The sequence below is a fragment of the Gossypium hirsutum genome, chromosome D06 (genome assembly GCF_007990345.1).
Source record: "Gossypium hirsutum isolate 1008001.06 chromosome D06, Gossypium_hirsutum_v2.1, whole genome shotgun sequence".
NCBI classification, from domain to species: domain Eukaryota; kingdom Viridiplantae; phylum Streptophyta; class Magnoliopsida; order Malvales; family Malvaceae; genus Gossypium; species Gossypium hirsutum.
This window is the reverse complement of record NC_053442.1, coordinates 809,549-830,342: the sequence shown is the minus strand read 5'-3', so window position 1 is coordinate 830,342 and position 20,794 is coordinate 809,549. Positions and strand designations below refer to the sequence as shown.

The window sequence follows — 20,794 nt, the reverse complement described above, 5'->3', positions numbered from 1 at the left end:
CAATATATCAACACAACATGATTGTCTAATTTTTCTATCAGCCATGCCAATTTTTATTAGTACAAATGGATAAAATTTTTAACAAAAAAGAACTAATTTGCTCTTTAATCTAAACAAAGATTAATTTACATATTTGTTACTAGGAACAAAATACAATATGACTCCTAATATAGATAGAGACCTTCATGGTACTTTTACCCCTCCCCTATATATATATTTCTTCATTATCTTCATCGCATTTTATTCAAAGTATATCAGTTTGTTGTGAAGATTGCTATGAAATAAATGAAACTAATGATTTCAAAGCATATTTTAGGCAAAACAACCATGATCCATCTTTAATTCTATATAGGATGAGGTCCATATATGAGTTTTTCAACAAGTACCGGTTCTCTATAAAAGCATGCATCTTACCGGCAATTCCGACCTAAAACTAAGTAGGGTCAGTCATTGATTCTTACCAAGTAACGGACTATTAACATATTTTTCTTTGTCCGTATTTGACTATCACATCATATCGGGAAAAGGGTTGCGGCAGGTGAACCTGTATTTGAAGTACTGGTGGACACCGAAAGGGTTGGTGTAGGACCTGGAGCGGCCAAGGGTGACGAAGATGCAGGGGTTGGGATGCTAGCATTTTCGTAAGGTGCATGCATGTTGATCTTTATCCTGCATTGCCATGAATTGCTAATGTCATTATTTCGACGTCTACGATAGTCCACTACGGTACTTAACTATAGTCCACTACTTGCATTTGCGTGGGACACGAACACGATGTTGGTCTGTTTAAAGATCAATCCGTGTTGAACTATACTTTTCAATAAAAGTAAAAGAAACAGTTAAAGTACCATAAAGGCACTTATAGCAAAAGTCTGATTGCATTGTGCCCGAATATAATTAAAAAACTGGACAAATTAGTCCTATGTTAGATGAAAGAACAAATTGGTCTTGTTTGTTAAAAATTATATCCCCTTGTATGGTTAGAAACTAGCGTAGCTGACAGAATTACCAAATAGTGACACATGATATGTCACATGTAACTCATGCTAACGTATGAGGACTAGTGGCTTTAACATTAAAAATAGATTTTTTTTAACACAAGGCTTAATTTGCTCCTTAATATAATAATATATAGGGACTAATTTATCTATTTTTTAAGTAGAGAGATCAAAAAGCAATCCGACTCCTAATATAAAGACCTCTATGGTAATTTTACCTACAAGATACAATACCAAATGAACATGGAGAAACGGTGAAAATTTTACCTGTTGTGGATATTAACATACTCATCCGTCTCATCTAATATCTCCTCCTGTCATAAGCAAGCATAGCGAAAGAAATTAGCACGTAAATACTATAAACCATACCGCTAGTCTCAGGCCACTGCGAGAGGATATGATAGGTATTATTTACTTGAAGAAGTTCTTCGATAACATCCTCCATGGTAATAACACCGACTACCTCTTCATTTGATGGGAATTCAGGAATAGGAAAATTTTCTATGTCCAATATGCAATACGAACAACCTCTGTGTCGCTTCTTAAAGGCAGGAGTAGCTGGTGGGCTCTTCTTTGTCAGCTGACCTCCGTCATTGTTAGCCGCAGGTGTACGAACATCTTGCGAGTCCAAATTAAGCCCCGATTTCTGGGCACTTACACCAATCTTACGATCATCTGGAAATGAAGACAGGTTATATTACTACAGAAAGACCACATTAGGCAACTTAATTCCGTAAGGAATCAATCATGACAAACACTTACATGCTCACCTTTTCTTGACATCTCGGGTTCGCCTCTTCGCTTCTTACAGCTATCCTTAAACTCGAGACGTTCTTTGCTCTTATTAAGATCCTTATATACCACGGCGATATGGCTGTGACCTTTTTGGAATTCATTAAGAATATCATATAGTGGCATGTCAACTGATACCCTGTAGGGTGAATAAGAAGCAAAGAAGAATGTGTTAAGCTCAGTCCTCGCAGTAGGGGAAACATGAAAGCAAAATAACTGACTGAATTTTAAGCCGATTTTGGATAACCCCAAAGAGGACATATATCCATTGCTAACTAAAAAAGTTTACAGTATGACAAAAATGAGGAGATTCTATACCGCGGGATTTTTCTTATGATTATTTTTCTCAACGGAACCGGACCTTCTGAATCAATTGTTAAAAGATTTTTAACCTGCATGTTTCAAGCCAGACCAAGGAGATGAATCTATAATTACAGATAGAAAAACAGAAAAAGGAATTAAAGTAAAGCCATGCCGCAGATGATAATATACAATGAAAAGTTATAAAATGGTCACCCAACTATTCAACTTCTTCTTTGTTAGTCACTCAACTTTTCGAATTTTTCTTTTTTCGATCACCAGCCATTAAATTACTAACAAAAATAACTTGACAGCTTTTAAAATTGACATGATAGCAACTTTAACCCTCAACATTTATACATTGAATCAATTTAGTCTTGATTCCGAAAAAATTAACCCTCAACAGTTACACATTGTATAATTTGATTTTTTTTCAGTTTTACTTTTATTTGCGACATTGAGAGTTAATTTTAAAAGAATGAGAAAAAAATCATAATTATTATTTTGGATTTTGGGTGTTTCCATTTTGGGTATATTTCCGATCAAATTTAGTTGATAGATTTGTTTTCTTTTAGCTTTTTAGTTGAAAGGGTCACAAAGAAAAAAAGGACCAATTTACACAATGTATAAACATTAGGAGTTAAATTTTTTAGAAAGCCTAAATAAACACAATGTATAAATGTTACGGCTAAAGTTGCTATTAGCCCATTTTTAAAAGCTGCCACATCATCTTCCCATCAGTCATTTATGACCAGAAAAGATAAAATCAAACAGTTGAGAGACTTTTCATAATTGACACTATAAGAAACAATAAGCTTATGCAGAGAAAGGACCTTACCAGAACAAGCCCGATTATATTTTTGGGGTTTCCATAATAAACTGGAACTCTGCTATGACCCATTGTCATTACTTTATTCAACGTTTCCCTGAAATACAACGATAAAGAGACCAGAAAAAAACATGAGAAAACATACGAGTAGTAAAATCCTACGGTTGCAACACACTAGAATCCACAAACCCACAAATCAAGACTTGTATCCAGATCAAGAGAAAATGCATTCGATATCGGCGTCATAGCAACTTTAGCAGTCTTTTCAGTCATTTCAAGTGCCCCGGCAATGATAGTTGTCTCATCATGAGTTAGATCCCCACCTTTCCCAGCCTAAAAAAAGCATAATATGTGCTGACAGATAAAGAAAATCTAAGGAATGCATGAAACCATTAAGCGTAAGCCGCAATGTCAAACACGAATGTGACAAGGTCCTAAACTTTGAAATTTAAAACCTTCCAAGTTGAATCCGATACCTCATTGCCATGAAAATCCACGAATGTCTTTAGTTCTGCTCTTCGTAGGAGGGCAGCATGTCCCTTACCCAACATCCAGTCCAAAACCTGAAAGTACACGGCATTTATAAACTAAACATAATATGTAAAACCAATTTCAACTATGTCTAAGAACAGCTTTTAGGCAGTACTTGGTTGTATGGTACAGAAAAAGACCATTATTCAAGACGAAATAACAGAGGATTCATATAGCACGGTACCTTGCTGATTGGATAAGAAATCGGTAAGAAAAGAAAAAGAAGAACGCGGACAAAAGGTGCCATTGCCGCTCCAACTTTCAAGCCATAACGGGTGCATACGGCTTGTGGCAATATCTGCAGTTAGATGAACAAACATGGGGAGAGTTCTAGTGTGAGTTACTTAAAATTACTGAATTCCTAATAATGTAAATTAATGAAATTCTTGCAAAACTACGGAATCTCTTACAAAATACTATTGAGCTCGTAAGAAACTCATTTTAAGGTGCATTTTGTAGAATTTTCCACAAACATGTATTGAAAACAATACTGCAAATTCCTCGAAAAGACGGCTAGTTCAATATGTTAACAACCAAGCTCTCCAAGCATGAAGATAATACTAGAATTACTAAAATTACGGAATTTGTTCTAATAGTGTAATGTTTCCATTAAATTACTAAATTTCTTACAAAATACTATTGACTCGTAAGAAACTCATTTTAAGGTGCATTTTGTAGAATTTTCCACAAACATGTATTGAAAACAAAACTGCAAATTCCTCGAAAAGACAGCTAGTTCAATATGTTAACAACCAACCTCTTCAAGCATGAAGATAATACTAGAATTACTAAAATAACCGAATTTGTTCTAATAGTGTAATGTTTCCTTTAAATTACTAAATTTCTTACAAAATTATTGAATCTCTTATAACCAGATAATACTGAATCTCTTACAAAATTCTCTTGAGCTCGTAAGAAACTCATTTTAAGGGGCTTTTTTCTAGAATTTTCAACAAACATGTATTAAAAACAATATTGCAAATTCCTTGAAATGATGGCTAAGTTCAATATGTTAACAACAAACCTCTCCAAACATGAGGATCAGAGTGACTGATACCAAAATTGCAGCCCATGGAGGCACAAGCTTGTCCAAAAAAATGGGAAGAGCCTACATGGAAGGAAAGGAGATTAAGCTAACAACCAATAACATTGAAGAAAGAAAATGATAACAACGGTTTCATGTAGTAATAACCTCCATTGCCAAAGAGTTTCCAATCAATAGAGTACATAGCAGAAGGTGCTGGTTTTTCACCACAGGAAATATCTTTGCTGCCAGAAAAGAAACCAAAACAAAAAAACTCTTTATAGCTAAAAGCTTTGTTACCATAAATCGAATCTCTCTAGTGATTCTCAAATTGGTAGCAATGTTTTGAAATAGGGAACACTAATGATCCAAACTAAGGTTCCCACTAACCTATAGTTTATTACAAAGTTATTGAGTAAAACAAATAATTCACAAACTTCAGAATTTATATATTTAGAATTGTGTATTTATATAAACACAAAAACAATACATATAAGTTCAAAAAACCGGTTTAGGTTTCAATAAACCTTATTTCGTTTCTACTAAACAAATCAGAGAAGACTACCCGTAATGAATTACATTTTCATGGAAGTAGAGAATTCTGTTCTAATTCTAGTTCTAGTTTATCGTACCGGACCGATCTGAGTTCCACAAAATTTACATACTTAAGAATTTATATATGTAGAACTATGTACTTATATAAACACAAAAACAATACATATAAGTTCAAAAAAACAGTTTACATTCCAATAAATCGTATTTCATTCCTACTAAACAAATCAAAGACATTTTATAGAAGTAGCAAATTGCGTTCTAGTTCTAGTTTCTAGAAACCAGAGCGATCCAAGTTCCAGATAACATAAAGATCAGCTCAAATAATCACTAAAACCTCGAGTTGACTCAGCATCAAGCTCTCCATGAAACTAATTATTGCTGTCTTTTTTACTATGAATAATCAAAAGCAAATAGCAAAAGAAACAACCAATGCAGAGTTCAGCAACCAGCCTCTCTCCCCTTTCTACATCCACTACACCGTGCAATCAGCCTAACATACGGTAAAAGAGTGAACGAGACTCGGTTCAAAAACCAAATCAGAGCTCAGCAACCAGCCTAACATACTAGGTAATAAGGCGAAGAGACTCAGTGATTCAACTCAGTTCAACTCTTCAAACATAAATGATATATACTTGAAACCAACTACTAACACAATGAAAAAACAAGGAAATTACAATCAATGATTCATCTAAAAAGAAGAGGTTTTAGAAACAAAGGATACCAGCATGGATACGATCTTGAGGACGGCCAGACATGATGAGGACTTCAAGGTCTACAAGACCCAGAGACATGAGACCCAGTGTTAGACCAGCCATTAACCCAGCAAAACACACTAACCCCACTATGATCAACAAATACAATGAGAATTCAGCACCACAACAAGGCACATCAGAAGCCATTTTCACACCCCGAACTCTGGTTTTTGAGCAGCAAAAAAACAGGATTTTTGGGATTTAGAGAATTTTGATCGGATAACAGAGAAAACAAATGAAATCAGTTCAAGAGTTGGGATTTTGTTTTTGGGGGGGAGGGGGTGATTTTTTAAGAGTTTACTGCTTTGGGGAACCTGAAAAAATTGATGAAAATAGAAAAATAGTTTCAGTACGCTACCAGCACTTACATATATACAGCTTACCTACAGCCTGGCCACTACTTGAATGCGTATCTCTGCAACTTCCATTTTTGTTTTCACATTAAATATATAAAAGAAATCTTTGTCTTTTACTTTGGTTAAATTATTGTTTTAATCCCTGTACCATTTTAATTTGAGGATTTAGTCTTTGTATATTGATTTGATGTAATTTGATTTTTTTTTATAAAAAACCGAACCAGAAATTGAACCGATGAGACGACCATCTTAAAAAAAAAAACACAGGTTGATAATAATTGTAAAAAGTCATAATGTCAAATTTAACTTTTAACATTTATATTTTTTGTCGATTTAGCATTTTTTTCTTTTTAATTAAATTTTATTATTAATCTTTTAAAAAGAGTCAAATCATTTTTTTGAGGGCCTAAGTATATTTCTTATTGATATGACATTATTTGTCTTATACACTATATTAATAAATTAATTAAAAATTATAAAAAAATTAAAATTCATAAAATTAAAATAATTATTATAATTTTATAAAATTTTTAAAAAGCATATATGAATTACTATGGGTTGAAATATTTCAAAATTTAATATTTTAATTAGTATTTTTATTAGAAAAGTTAATTTATTTTTTTAAAATGTTAATGTTAGGTCCTTTTTAATAAATTTACAACCACCGAAAGAAAAGGATGGGATATAATAAATGATCAAGTAAAGATATTCTTATGTCGTTGACCATTTTCAAACTATTTAATTTTTTTAAATTTTATTTTAGTTATTTTTAATTTTTATATTGTCTCCTAATTTTAAAATTTTAATTTTCATTAAAACAATAATTATTAATTTTATTAAATAATATTATATTATTTCCAAATTTTAACGTGGAAAATATATTATAACATTTGTATTGCGACCATGCCTTGGACATGTTATAGTTGTTAATGTACATGTTTATGTGGGGGTGTGACCAATATTTTTTAATTTGCATAAAGTTGAAGTGGTCCCAACCAGCTTTGGACTTTTAGCGACCATGCCTTGCCTATGAATTAAATGCAGCCCTATTTTTGACAAGGTACCATTGGCAAAAGGATAAGCCTTATGCTACTGCCGCGTAGGTGAGTTCGATGATTTGAAATTTGTTAAATTGATTATCGAATATATTTTTTTTAAAAACTAATCTCTCATTTTTTAGAGTTAAAATTGGTTAAATTAATTAAAAGGTAAACTCATGTTTCTCGATATAAATTCTATGCGTCATGATCAATGGTGGAATGATGTTTCTTTTTGGCATAAAGATAAATTTAATTTCTAATGTTTGTTCATTTTGTCATCTTAATTCTTATTTTTTGGGTGGTCATTTTGGCCCTTAACCTTTAAATTTTAGTCAAATTAATTGTTTTTTACAAAAAAAAATTATTGAAATGTTAAAATTTTAATAGCATTGATGTGGTCACTGGTATGGCAGTCTACGTATAATTCATAAAAAATTTTTAAAAAAATTACCTATGTTAGCAATAAAATCTATGTAAAATATCACGTGAGCTATCACATCAATATAATAAAAATTTTAACAATTTAGTCTTTTTTTGTAAAAAGAAACAACTTGATTAAATTTTAAAGGTCGAGGGCCAAAATGACCGCCCAAAAAATAATAATGACTAAAATGACAAAATGAGTAAACATCAAGGACTAAATTTATCATTATGTCCTTCCTTTTGTCCTTTTTTTTGTATTTTAATTGTTGATTTAAAAGAGTCTTACAGTATCCCGTATAATGAGATCTTTAAATAGGTCACATCTCTTAAACTATATAAAAATATTTTGAGTTTTTTTACGTTTAATTTAGTTTTCAATTTATTACATTTTACCAAATAAGTCAAAATTAAATGGTAAACTTAACATTGTCATTAACTTGTTCACATGGATGCCACATGATAACTCGTATATATTTATTGTTAACGTGACATTATTTTTGTTTTATATACATATATTTATTTTGTTTTATAGACGCTGTCATGTGACATTCATGTCAACAAGTTAACAACTTTAACTTTTATATGTATTGATTTCATCATAGGTTCTTATTATATCTATTCTTTTTGATGCAATGTTTAGAATTACTCATAACCCTTTCTAACCCTTAAATAGGAGAATAATGCGCTTTAGAGCACTCGAACCAATATTCTTCTACATTGACAATAATACTAATATCAATTGAATTAACACTCAATTAACAAAAAAAACTACATATTTAAATAAAATAAATCCGAACATGAATTATTTATATAATATAAAAGTGAAACCTAAGGCATCAAAATACCAAAAAAATGTAGGAATATTTGCTTTTAATGGGTTTAAAAAAGCAACCTATAAATGTACAACTTTGATGGGAGGACTCTACAATAGTTGTAGGGTGGCAGCCAAGTTGAGTAGCAATTACAAAGAAATAGCCTAGCCTAGCCTTATCTAGCTCTTTTTTTTTTCCAAAATATATTTGAATTTTTACATAAATTTTAATTTTTATAATTTATAGTTTTTAATAAGGTTAAATCATTATTGAGGACTTGAATTTAGCAATTGAGGACTTGAATTTAGCAACTATTTTTATAGGAGTTTAAATATTTTTGGACTAAGTTAAGTTTTAACTCGACAATTGTTATTACATTTGAGTTTATCCAAGTTTATCCCTAATATTTCATTGAAAACTTTAACGTTTAGGCCAAGCTTTAATACGAGAACAATTGCTAAAAGGGACTAACTTGAAAAAAAATACAGCTTCAATGTAAAAATAGTTGTCTAGCTCAGGTCCCAATATGGAAATAATTATCAAGTTCAGAACCTAACTTGAAATTTTAAACCGGGAATATTACCAAGTTCAAACATTAAATAGTTATTTAATAAAATTTTAGTAACTTCTTTGATTTTAAATTTTTTTATTTATTATAATTTTTATTTTTTTTAAATTTTAAATTTAACTCAAAATATCATATCATCATATATCGAATAAAATACTGATAATCTTAACCTTATTTAATTTTTTAACATTGAAAGAGAAAAAAAAAAAGCTAATGTGAGAAAAACCTTCACAAGTTAGAAGTGAATTTTGCAATTCTGTCAAAAATATCATGTAGGTCTCCACTAATCATCAGTGTTGAATTCAATTCATTTCAACTTTAGGTGAAATTCATGATTGGATTTGTAACACCTCTTACCCGTATTCGACACCGGAATAGGGTACGAGGCATTACCAGAACACATACACTTATAAACATGTTAAACAGAGTTATAAAATTTAATTCAAATTTAAACTCTTCAAATTTTTAACATGCTTTTATAAATCTTCACGTTATAACTTCAAAATACTATATTTGTAACAAATAAGGCTTTTGAGACCCAATACATACTCATGCAATTCAATACTTTATTTCCATTTCATTTAATTCACGATTCTCATGTTCACGATTTAATTCAATTTCTCAATCCAATATACATTTCAATACCACAATAATTCATTTAATTCAAATCATATCATTTGCAATTTCCATTTAATTCACGTACAGTTCAATTTCATTAAGTTCAATACTAATACATATTTATTATTTAACTTAACGTCCCCTTTTTGCATCATTTTACACTTCAAGCATGAACTTAGTATTTCATTTCCTTTCCACTCCCGTTTCCTATGCATATCACACAAGATATAAACATTACACTCAACCATAGTCGCAAGCTAGTCTTTTTTTTTTTGAAGACTAACCACATGATAAAACATTTTAATAAAGATTACAAACTTTAAATCTTACCACCCTTTTTTGATCACAAGCATATTTTCATATAGGCATTTACCATCTTAATGCATAATTTTATAAATTTAATGTGGCGCAACCCAGCCACAACTTGGCCAAAGCCTAAGCATACACACCAAATATGCTAGCCAGATAAACATATAGTATAAGCATTATAAGCATAGATAAGCACCACATTTATTTATGTATCAAACTTACCAACATGAGTTAATTCATAAACCATTTCTGACATTGCTACATACCAAATCATATACCAAGTATACCACATACGCATACTATAAAACTTTATTTCTTCACATGAACTTTAATCATAACTAATAATGCACAATTATAAACATCATTTCTTTTCAATCGTTTATCGATTATAATCGAGCATATGGCCAATTATACACAAATCATTCATATGTTCTTTCAATTTTCCTCCTCCTCCTCTCCATTCTACATCTTAAGTACATAACACTCCTAGAAATAACATTTTTTATAGTTTCACTATTCACTTATATGTATACTTAAAATTATCTCTCCAAGTCAGAGTCACTAAATTATTTTTACCTGGAGCTACAGAGCTCCAAATTAAAAACCGTTAATTTTCCCCAAAACTAGATTCACATATCTTATTACCATAAAATTTTCAGAATTTTTGGTCTTTCCAAATAGTACAGTTTATTCTTTAAAGTTTCTCATGTTTCACTACTTGACAGTTCTGGCCTCTCTTCACTAAAAATTAATTATCTCATTTTACAGAATTCGGATATTGTTTCCGTTTATTTCTCTTGAAAATAGATTCACTGAGGATTCTAAACATATAAAATTTATCCCATAATTATTTTTTTAAAATTTTTTACAATTTTCCAAAGTCAGAACAGGGGATTCCAAACTTATTCTGACTCTATCTAACTAAACTTCAAATATCTCAAAATATATAAATCTTTTGCTTGCTATGTTTCTTTTATGTGAAAATAGACTCATTCAGCTTCAATTTCATATATTATTCAGCCTCTAATTCAATTTCCACCATTTTTGGTGATTTTTCAAAGTCACACAACTGTTGCTTTCTAAATTGTTTTGTTACTAAATGTACTATTTCATAATTTCACTTTTTCACTTTCAATCACAATTCAATTCAAAATCCACTTTTCAATTTCTAAGTCGATATTCAATTCAATTCCATACCAATATTCATTATTTAATTACACTTAGTTAATTTTTCGATGAACACTTCAGAATAATAACAGATACTCGGTGGATTCAACACATAGCAACCACCTTATTAATCAATGATGTCCGGTGGAATCAGCACATAGCAACCACATTATTAATCAATGATGTCCAGTTCACATAGTAGCCTGCACATAGTACTACATACGTGATCGAAACTATCCGGTACGCATAGTAGTTGCACATAGTACTACATACGTGATCGAAACTATCCGGTACGCATAGTAGCTGCACATAGTACTACACATGCGACCTATCATTTCGGTACACGTAGTAGCCTGCACATAGTACTACACACGTGACCATCACTTTCACTTTTACATAGTGGCCTACACACAGTATGTGCCACACATGTGATCATTTCTGTCACTTCATTCGTATCCCTTTTTATTCCAAAGGTTCATTCGGGAATTTTTTACTTTTTCTCACTTTTCTTTTTATCGATCAATTTCAATTTCTTGTCTTTCTTGATTTTTAACAATACATTTAACTTAAATAACATTCACACTATTCATTCCAGTCCAAAAATATACTTGGAAAGATTACATTTTTGCCCCTAAAGTTTCACAAAATTACGATTTTTCCCATAGGCTCGTAAAATAATTTTTATTCAATTTCCTTGCATTTTAAGCTTAGCCGAACCATTTTATGGCAGTTTCCATTCACAATTTTCACTTATTCACACAATTATGACACATTTTATAACTTTTACAAATTAATACTTTTAGATATTTTTATCGGAAATTACTTAGTAAAAATCGTTTATCATACTCCAAATGTTCATATTCTTCCATATAACATCAAAATACATGCATATTCTCCATGGGTAAATTTTTAAACATCAACTCTAGCTCAAATAAATGGTAGAAATACGTAAATCATATTACGATAATCTCAAAAACGTAAAAATCATTAAAAACGGGGCAATGATGGACTTACTATTGAGCTTGGAGGCTTGAAAACCCTAACCATGGCTTCCCCCTTGCTAAATTCGGCCTTATGGAGAAGATGGGAAAAAATTGGATTTTAATTTTGTTTTTAATTCAGTTGAATAACTAAATGACCAAAATGCCCTTAATGAAAAACTTTGGAAACATGTCTAACCATGCCCATTTTTGTCCACAAACTTAACCAATGGTCTAATTACCATATAAAGACCTCCAATTTAAAATTTCATAACAATTGGACACCTCTAACATATAGAACTCAACTTTTGCACTTTTTACAATTTAGTCAAGACTAAATTGAGTGCCCAAACGTCAAAATTTTCGAACGAAATTTTTATGAAATCGTAGACCATAAAAATATAATGAAAATAATTTTTTTCCTCATCGAATTTGTGGTCCCAAAACCACTATTCCGACTAGCCCAAAATTCGGGCTGTTAAAGGATTATTTTAGATCATTTCACTTTTAGGTTATTTAGGTTATTTTAGGTTCGAATCATTCGGGTTTGGGTTTCGTAATTCAAGTGATCATGGTTTAAATAAATTTGAGTGATGATTACTTCAAGTATTTGTTCAAATTTGACTAACTTTTGAGTTTGGATCAAATTGAATTTAAATCAATTTGAGTTGAGCGAACAATTGTTTATGACCAAATCATATTTTAAACTTACATCATAATTGACAAACCTATATCGACCTTATAATATTTGAGCTTATTGACCATATGTGTAACACCCCTAACCCATATCCGCCGCCAGAATAGGTTACGAAGCATTATTGAAAATTTACAGATCAAACATAGACATTTCATATCACTTTACATTCATATAAGAAATCAATTCTATATTAATCATATTGTCCATTATATGAGCCCTCGAGGCCCAAAACATACATTAAAAACAAGCCGGGACTAAATTAGAAACTCAAAGAATTTTTCGTAAAATCTCAAAATTTTCCCAAAGTGCAGGACACTCACGCTCGTGTGGTCAGTGCATGTGGCTCACACGGCCAAGTAACAATCCCGTCTCTTAGGCCGTGTGACATTTGAAGTAGGGCATACGGTCGTGTCCCAGCCCATGTCCATGTCCGTGTAACTCTCTGACTTGGGTCACACGGCCAAGTCACACGCCCGTGTACTAGGTCTTGTGAACATATTAATTTTCATTAATTATGTGCAGGGGTCACATCGCCAAGCCACACACCCATGTGCCAGGCCGCGTGATCAATTCTGAGTATTCTGTTTTGAAATTTTTAAGATGTAGGGGACACACGGCCATAACACACGACCATGTGCTAGGCCGTGTGTCACACACGGCTGAGACACACGCCCATGTCTTTGCCCGTGTGGACAAAATAAGGCTATTCTCACCCAATTTCACCTTCCACGTACATAAACACTTAAACACATTCACCAACCATTTCAAGACATTTAAAACAAGCCAAACCAAGTCTTATGCATGACGTATCATTATATATATTCATTTATTCAAACTTACTTAATTGACCAAATTCGCATATATGCATATTTTATCAAATATGCTATCTTAATCCATTCATCCATATGATTACCATCATTTAACTATTTCAAACTCACACATCAAACATGTTAAGGCTATATATATACATCTCAACATATACCAAACACAAGTTATACCAATGGCTAGTTACAACCAAAACATTTATATGTCAACATTGGACAAGTTAAACTATACATGCCATTATAACCAAAAAGATTTATTTCATATTTGTACCGAAATGGGCTGGTGGATAGTGTGAGTGATCTCCGCCAAGCTTCCAACCCAACGAGCCTCCGATACTATAGGACAGAGAAAATACAACTAAGTAAGCATTTAATGCTTAGTAAGGTTGTATAACGAGAAATAAACTTACCAGTCATTTACATATAAAATAAGCATATAAACACATTCCAAACAACTTGACCCAAAGCCTAAGCACATAAACTCATCAAACATGTTAGCTATTTATTTCATGTAATTATCAATAACAAGAATAAGCTCATCAATATCAAGTTCCATGTAATTCATATTTATACGGATAATGATTCATTTTGATTTTATATGTTCTCATGTCAGAATTCCATCCGTTGAATTATTTGAAATCTCGATGGATACATGGGTAGTACACACGGAGTGTACACTACTGTAAATCTGTCAATTCATATTCGGGAGTGCTCTTACGAGCACATAAATAGAAAACTCTCTATCAAGCCATATAACAGGAAGCTCATGTGAGCCATGTAACGGGAAGCTTATAAGAGCCTTAATCAAGAAGCTCATGTAAGCCAATAACGGGTAACTCCGAAGAGCCATTAACGGGAAGCTCCGGATAGCTATATATCGAGAAGTTTAAGCGAGCCATATTGGGAAGCTCCGGAGAGCCATTAATCAGGAAACTCATAAAGAGCATTTAATCGAAAAACTCACGAAGAACCATATATCAGGACACTCATAAGAGTTGTGGTGTGTCTACAACACATGTATAATCACAACCAATCAGGATGCTCCAAAGAGCTATTATCGAGAAGCTCACACGAACCATATAACGGGAAGCTTGAGAGGGCTTATAAAGGGATGCTCTTTCGAGCTATGGTATGTCCGCAACCTATGTAAGACCACTACCAATTCGGAAACCCTGTGTCCAATCGAATTTCATTCATTCAAATGGGACTTAATATTTGTCGGCTATTTACGGATATATGATCAAATTCTATATACATGGACATTACACAATTCACATGCATATCATTCAATCGAAGCATATAATTACACAATTAAGCTACATGAACTTACCTTGACAAGTGTTCGTGAATTGTAATATACTAATCCGATACTTTTTCTTTTTCTCGATCCAATTCTGAATTTAATCTATCCGGATCTATACGAGTAAATTTAACTCAATTTAATACAATTTCATACTCAATTCAATCCAATTCACATCTTATGGAAAATTACCATTTTACCCCTATACTTTTATTTAATGACGATTTCTTCCCTAGGCTCTAAAAATAAAATTCATGCAATTTAATCCTTATTCCAAGCCTAGTCGATTTTTACATATAACAATAACAGTCCATGAATTTCTCAAAAATCAAAATTTTTCATGAATTTTACAACTTTTCAATTTAGTCCCTAAATCATTATTTCATCCAAATTTCCTTAACAAAGGTTGTTTATTTATCAACAACCTTTCATTTTCTACCATGAAACTTCATAATTCAACTATATTCATCCATGACAAAACTTCAATACTTTGATAACTTTGTAAATTAATCACCGAAATAGCTAAATTAAGCTTTTGCAATCTCAGAAACATAAAAATTACTAAAAATGGGACAAAGAAACATACCTAATTAAGCAAAATAAGTTGGCTTGAGCTCAAGTTCTCATAGCTAGGGTTTCCATGTTTTTAATTTGGGAAAGATGATGATAAATGATGATATATTAGATTTTTATTACTTATCATCTTTAATTATTTCATCTTTCCAATTTCATCATTTTCTTTATTTAGTTTTCCATGGATGAATCATCATACTTATCTACTAACTTCTCTTAATGGTCTATTTCCATATAAGGACATCTAATTTTGAATTCCATAGCTATTTGATACTTATAGCTACTAGAACTCAACTTTTGCATTTCATGCAATTTGATCATTTTATCAATTAAACATGCAATCAGTAAAATTTTCTTAACGAAATTTTTATACAATATTCCTATCATAATTCAGACCATAAAATAATATTAAAATAATTTTCTTTTCGGACTCGAATTTGTGGTCCCGAAACCACTGTTCCGATTTAACTGAAAACGGGCTATTACAATATGGTATGTGTGAGAATTGAATCAATAGGGCATGTTTGATTTAATTATGATTTTCATCATTATACAATATTTAATTTGAAGATTTAGTCTTTATACTTTCTACTATTATTAATGTTACTGTTTTAGTCCAAACTATTACCACTACGTTATTTGGCCGATGTGAATTTTAAAAAAAATATGAATCTAAGTCAACTCTAACTCAAACCCAAGAATCAATTCGAAACTAGATTCGATCGAACTTGCTTAAACCATATAAAGTCAACTCAAATTCGTTCAACCAAACTAATATTTGCTTGAACAATTAAAACTTGAAACAAACCAAACCAAAATTGATCTTAACCCGAAATAACTTTAACAAGTAACCTGAAATGACCCGAATCATAATGGTTCGACACAAAAAATTGAACCCCAAACTCGTACATTCAGAAACAAAAGCAATTCGAACCCAAAACTACCAAAATTTGAAATTGACCCAAACTAGTGTTTGTTGTTTCAATAAAAACCGTGTCAAGCAATAGTTAAAATCGAAAGCACGCCAAGTAGCTCAAGCAAAAGGACAAAAGAAAAGTGTATCGAAAATTAATATTTTAATGATACAACCATCATATTTCACATTCCATTCATATAAATCATGCATGACAAAATTGATATAAATATAAATATCCTAACTATTTGTTTTATATAAAAGCTGTGAATAATTTAATAAACATTGATATATATATATTCAAACCGATTTGAAAACTTACATGCATAATAAGTTCTGTATATATAGTTCGATCAAATTAGTCTCTTTACTGTTAAATGAATTAATTTAGTCTTTATACTATTAAAAAATCAATAAAAAATTATAATAAAATTAATATTTATTATTTTAAAAATGACATGATTTTTTTGATTTATTATCATAGTCCCTTGTAACTCTTAAATAGGGAGATAATGCGCTTTAGTGTACTCGAACCTATATTCTCTTGCACTGATAACAATATTGACATCAATCGAGTTGAGACTTAATCAATTACTTACCTTTATTTTTGTTGTTATATAATCATTTTATATATTATAAATGTATCAAACATAAATTCAAATTAGGGAATTCTCTTTTGTGCCTAATTTGTTCTTAAAGTGCCTTTATGTAACCTCATGAATCACGATTGATTTTTTAAAAAATTATATAGAAAGGAATTTATTCAAATTCTCTTTATACATTATCTCTTCTAGAATGTTGGATCACGTTGATTAAAATTATACAATTAAAATAAAAAATAAATTATCATAATAAATTATATACAATTATCACATGCATATTTGTTTGTTTAATCATCACCATATGATAATCACATTATGGACCATATATGCCAAAATGTAATACAATTACACATGGTGGTGGATCAAAATCCACAATAATATATATACTATTATTTAAATATATTTTGTAATAATCTTATTATAAGTTTCGGTCATACCAGATCTTTTTAACACAATACTTAGAACTACCTATAATCCCTCCTCAAACCATAAATAAGAGGATAATGCGCTTCAGCACACTCGAACTCCCGTCCTCTTTCATTAACAATTATGTCTATGTCAATCGAGCTAAAACTCAATCGACATTTAAATAGTTTATTAAGTTAATGTCATCTATTAATTAGGTTTAGGTTTCAGCTCAGTTGAGAAATTATCGAAAACCCATTCTTTTTATAAGAAAACAAACATATGGGTATTTTTGTCATTTTGTATTTTATGGGAAGTCTAAAAAATTACACTTAATGATATTTGAATTTTACCATTTTAAACAATGTTGTTTGAATAATCATATTATAAGTTATAATTATATCTGCTCTTTTTAACACAATGCTTAGAACTATCAATAACCCCTTCCCAACCCATAAATAAAATGATAATGTACTTTAATGCACTTCAACCCATGTCCTTTTGCATTGACAGTAATACCCGAACCAATCATATTAAGACTCAATTGACACTGAAAATATTAATTTTCAATAAATTTTAAAATTTCAATAAATTATCAAATACCGCCTAAACCTTTTATAATATTTCATACAATTTTTATTTTTATTTTATAATATGATATTTAGATTTTTTTTCTCTTCAATTATTATTTATTTAAAATTTTCTGGTGAAGAAAAATATATACATTGAATTGATGCATTATATGCTAAATTGTGTATATATGTCGTTATTTTAATTGATCAAATAGACCTTTTCTTTTTTAAGATATAGGAAAACAGGTCGATTTTGGAGAGAATGTGTGAAAGCGTGTCCAACTGGACGAACTTCTGCTGTCATGTCAGGAAAACATGCCCAGCTAGAAGTGTTTTCTGAAAATTCTAAAGAAAATGTATCTAGCTAAGCACGCTTTCTCTAACATGTCAGCAAAAGCTTGTCTAGCTGGATAAGCTTCTCTATCAACTGTGCAAAAAGTGCACTCAACTGGACACACTTTTCATACTTTCTTTTCAAAATTGATCTGTTTCCCTAAATCTTAAAAAAATCTATTTAACCAATTTTAAGAAATAACTACATACATCATATATATATATATGTGTGTGTAATGTATATTATCTAAAAATAGTGGAGAGGATTTGATCAACATTGCAACTCAAATGGGGAAAAAATAATTATTTATGTTATCACTTATCACCATAAGCAAAGCAAAGCCAGAAAAATAAATAAATAAATAAAAACTTTTCAAATAAAAACAAATGATATTGCACAACTCTTTTTCATGATCCACCAACAAATAATGCCTCCTGTACTTAAAAACATTCACTATAAATTATAGGGTATATTTCGTAATTGGTTATCCAAATTTTATAAGTTTTTATTTTAAATATTGGAAATAAATCTATTTCGTTTTAGGCAATTTTTGTTAACAACTATTTTTATTTTGGTCACTTGTTGATAATTCGATATTCATTTTAGTTATTTAATTTCTGTAAAATTTTATTTTGAACACTCTTTTTATTTTTTTATTTTTTAGAATTAATCTTAGTTTTTCAAATAAAAGATAAAAGCATGGGGTTTTACACGGAATTACCTAAGCTTTTATAGAGAAATACTTGAGTTTTTATAGGAAAACCATTTTATATTATTAATTTCCTTTATTTTTTAGAATCAATTTTAGTTTTTTTTCTAGTAAAATGAAAAATCTTGGATTTTACAAGGAATTATCTAGCTTTTTATAAAAAAATATCATTTTATCATTTTAATTTATTATTTTTAAGATAATTTTAGTGTTTTTAGTAAAAATGAAAACACCTGAGTTTTTAGGAATTGAGTTAAAGTGAAAACTTAAGTTTCATCTGCATAGTTAAATAACTCAATTCCCCGTAAAAAAAATCTTTTTTTAAAAATAAACTTAATTCTAAAAAGGGGAATTAGTGACCAAAATGAAAACTTATAAAAAGTTGGACAATTAAAATAAGTATAAAATAACATTTTCTAACCCCAAATTAATCGTGGGTGACTAAAATGAAAAAGATTAATTATGGCAAAGACTAAAATGCAGTTTTTTTTTTCAGTACTCAAAATGAAACTTGTGAAAGTTAGGTGACTAATTATGGAATTTACTTATACACTCAACTTCAAGTTTAAAACTTTACCTCAAATTATGTACATAAATATTAAAATATTATTTTATAAATAAGCGAGTTTAAGCTCAACTCGAGAATGATTGAATCAAATTTGATTATTCTCAAATCAAACCTGTATATTTTGTATAATGTTCTCATTCACACCCTACCAAATCTAACTTGAAAATGTCAAATTTTATAAAAGATCCTTGTACTATGCTTTTTTGTGGATTTAGTCCCTCTATTCTAGAGGTGATCATGGGCCAGGCTGGACCGGATTCGGGTCGGACCCAGGAAAAGTTTTGGCCCGCATCCTAGGCTCGGGTCCGACCCGGCCCGAAATATGGGCCTAAAATTTTATCTAGGTCCGGCTCGAGAAAAAATTCCTAAGCCCGAACCCGGCCCATTTTTTAATAAACACCAAAAATTTATTTTAAAAATAAAAAAATAAAAAAGTATTTTAAAAATATTTTAAAATTAAAAAAAATAAAAAATAAATATTTATTATATATTCGGGCCAGGCCGGCCCTGGGCAAAAAAAGTGGTGCTCGAGGACCAGCCCGTTTTCTAAACGGGCCTCGTTTTTTTGCCTAAACTCATATTTCGAGCCTATATTTTTACCCCAACTCTCTCATATTTCGGGCAGGCCGTCAGGCCTCTATTCTAATTTGATCATTTATAATGTTTTGCTTTTTAGAAACTTGTATGTTTTACACTAAAGTAAACTTTTTTTCACAAATACCATCAAATAATTTGATATGATTTATTAGCTTTACATGTGATGATGCGGCATATTCACGTTAGCATTTTTTAGGGTAAATTACAATAGAGGTTACTCAACTATGGATTTTTTATTTTTTGATCACCTAATTATGAAAAATTATAAAACGATCATCTAATTATTTAATTGTCTTTTTTTGGTCACCAGCTGACTAACATAAAAACGGAAACATAAAAAAATTCAAGATAGTTGGTGACCAAAAAAGACAAAATTTAATAGTTGAGTGACCATTTTACAACTTTTCATAGTTGGGCCACAAAAAAAGAAATTTATTGATAGTTGGGTGACCATTTTGTAACTTTTCATAATTGGGTGTCCAAAAAGAAAAAAAAACTATAATTGGGTGACTACAAATATAGTTTACCCTAAACTATTTCACGGAAAAATGTTGAACTACTGAAAATATACATTTTTAAAAGTAAAAGGACTATAAATAATCAAATAAAAAAACATAGTTCAGGGACCTCTATAAAATTTGACCAA

General features: G+C 30.5%; 1 protein-coding gene across 2 annotated transcripts; it reads right to left on the bottom strand.

Moving 5' to 3' along the window:
- Positions 1-310: 310 nt before the first annotated feature.
- On the bottom strand, positions 311-6,198 carry LOC107940099 (DUF21 domain-containing protein At1g47330). Of its 2 annotated transcripts, XM_016873524.2 has the most exons (12): positions 5,751-6,198; positions 4,643-4,719; positions 4,475-4,558; positions 3,635-3,748; positions 3,396-3,482; positions 3,113-3,252; positions 2,929-3,016; positions 2,109-2,182; positions 1,769-1,929; positions 1,414-1,673; positions 1,266-1,312; positions 311-669 (listed from the first exon to the last, which is right to left on the bottom strand). In XM_016873524.2, exons 1-12 carry the CDS (start codon positions 5,926-5,928, stop codon positions 513-515), a joined length of 1,467 nt encoding a protein of 488 aa, XP_016729013.1. In that variant the 5' UTR covers positions 5,929-6,198; the 3' UTR covers positions 311-512. The 2 variants fall into 2 exon arrangements, with proteins under 2 accessions (XP_016729013.1, XP_040950817.1); XM_041094883.1 differs by lacking the exons at positions 311-669; positions 1,266-1,312 and having other exon boundaries at positions 1,575-1,673; positions 1,761-1,929.
- Between the last annotated feature and the right edge of the window lie 14,596 nt (positions 6,199-20,794).

Excerpts from the sequence above, each read along its gene's own strand:
- LOC107940099 (XM_016873524.2), bottom strand. The coding sequence starts at position 5,928 with ATGGCTTCTGATGTGCCTTGTTGTGGTGCTGAATTCTCATTGTATTTG. Across the intron at positions 3,483-3,634 it reads TTTCTTATCCAATCAGCAAG|GTTTTGGACTGGATGTTGGG; the intron begins GTACCGTGCTAT and ends GTGTACTTTCAG. Across the intron at positions 2,183-2,928 it reads ATATAATCGGGCTTGTTCTG|GTTAAAAATCTTTTAACAAT; the intron begins GTAAGGTCCTTT and ends TGAAACATGCAG.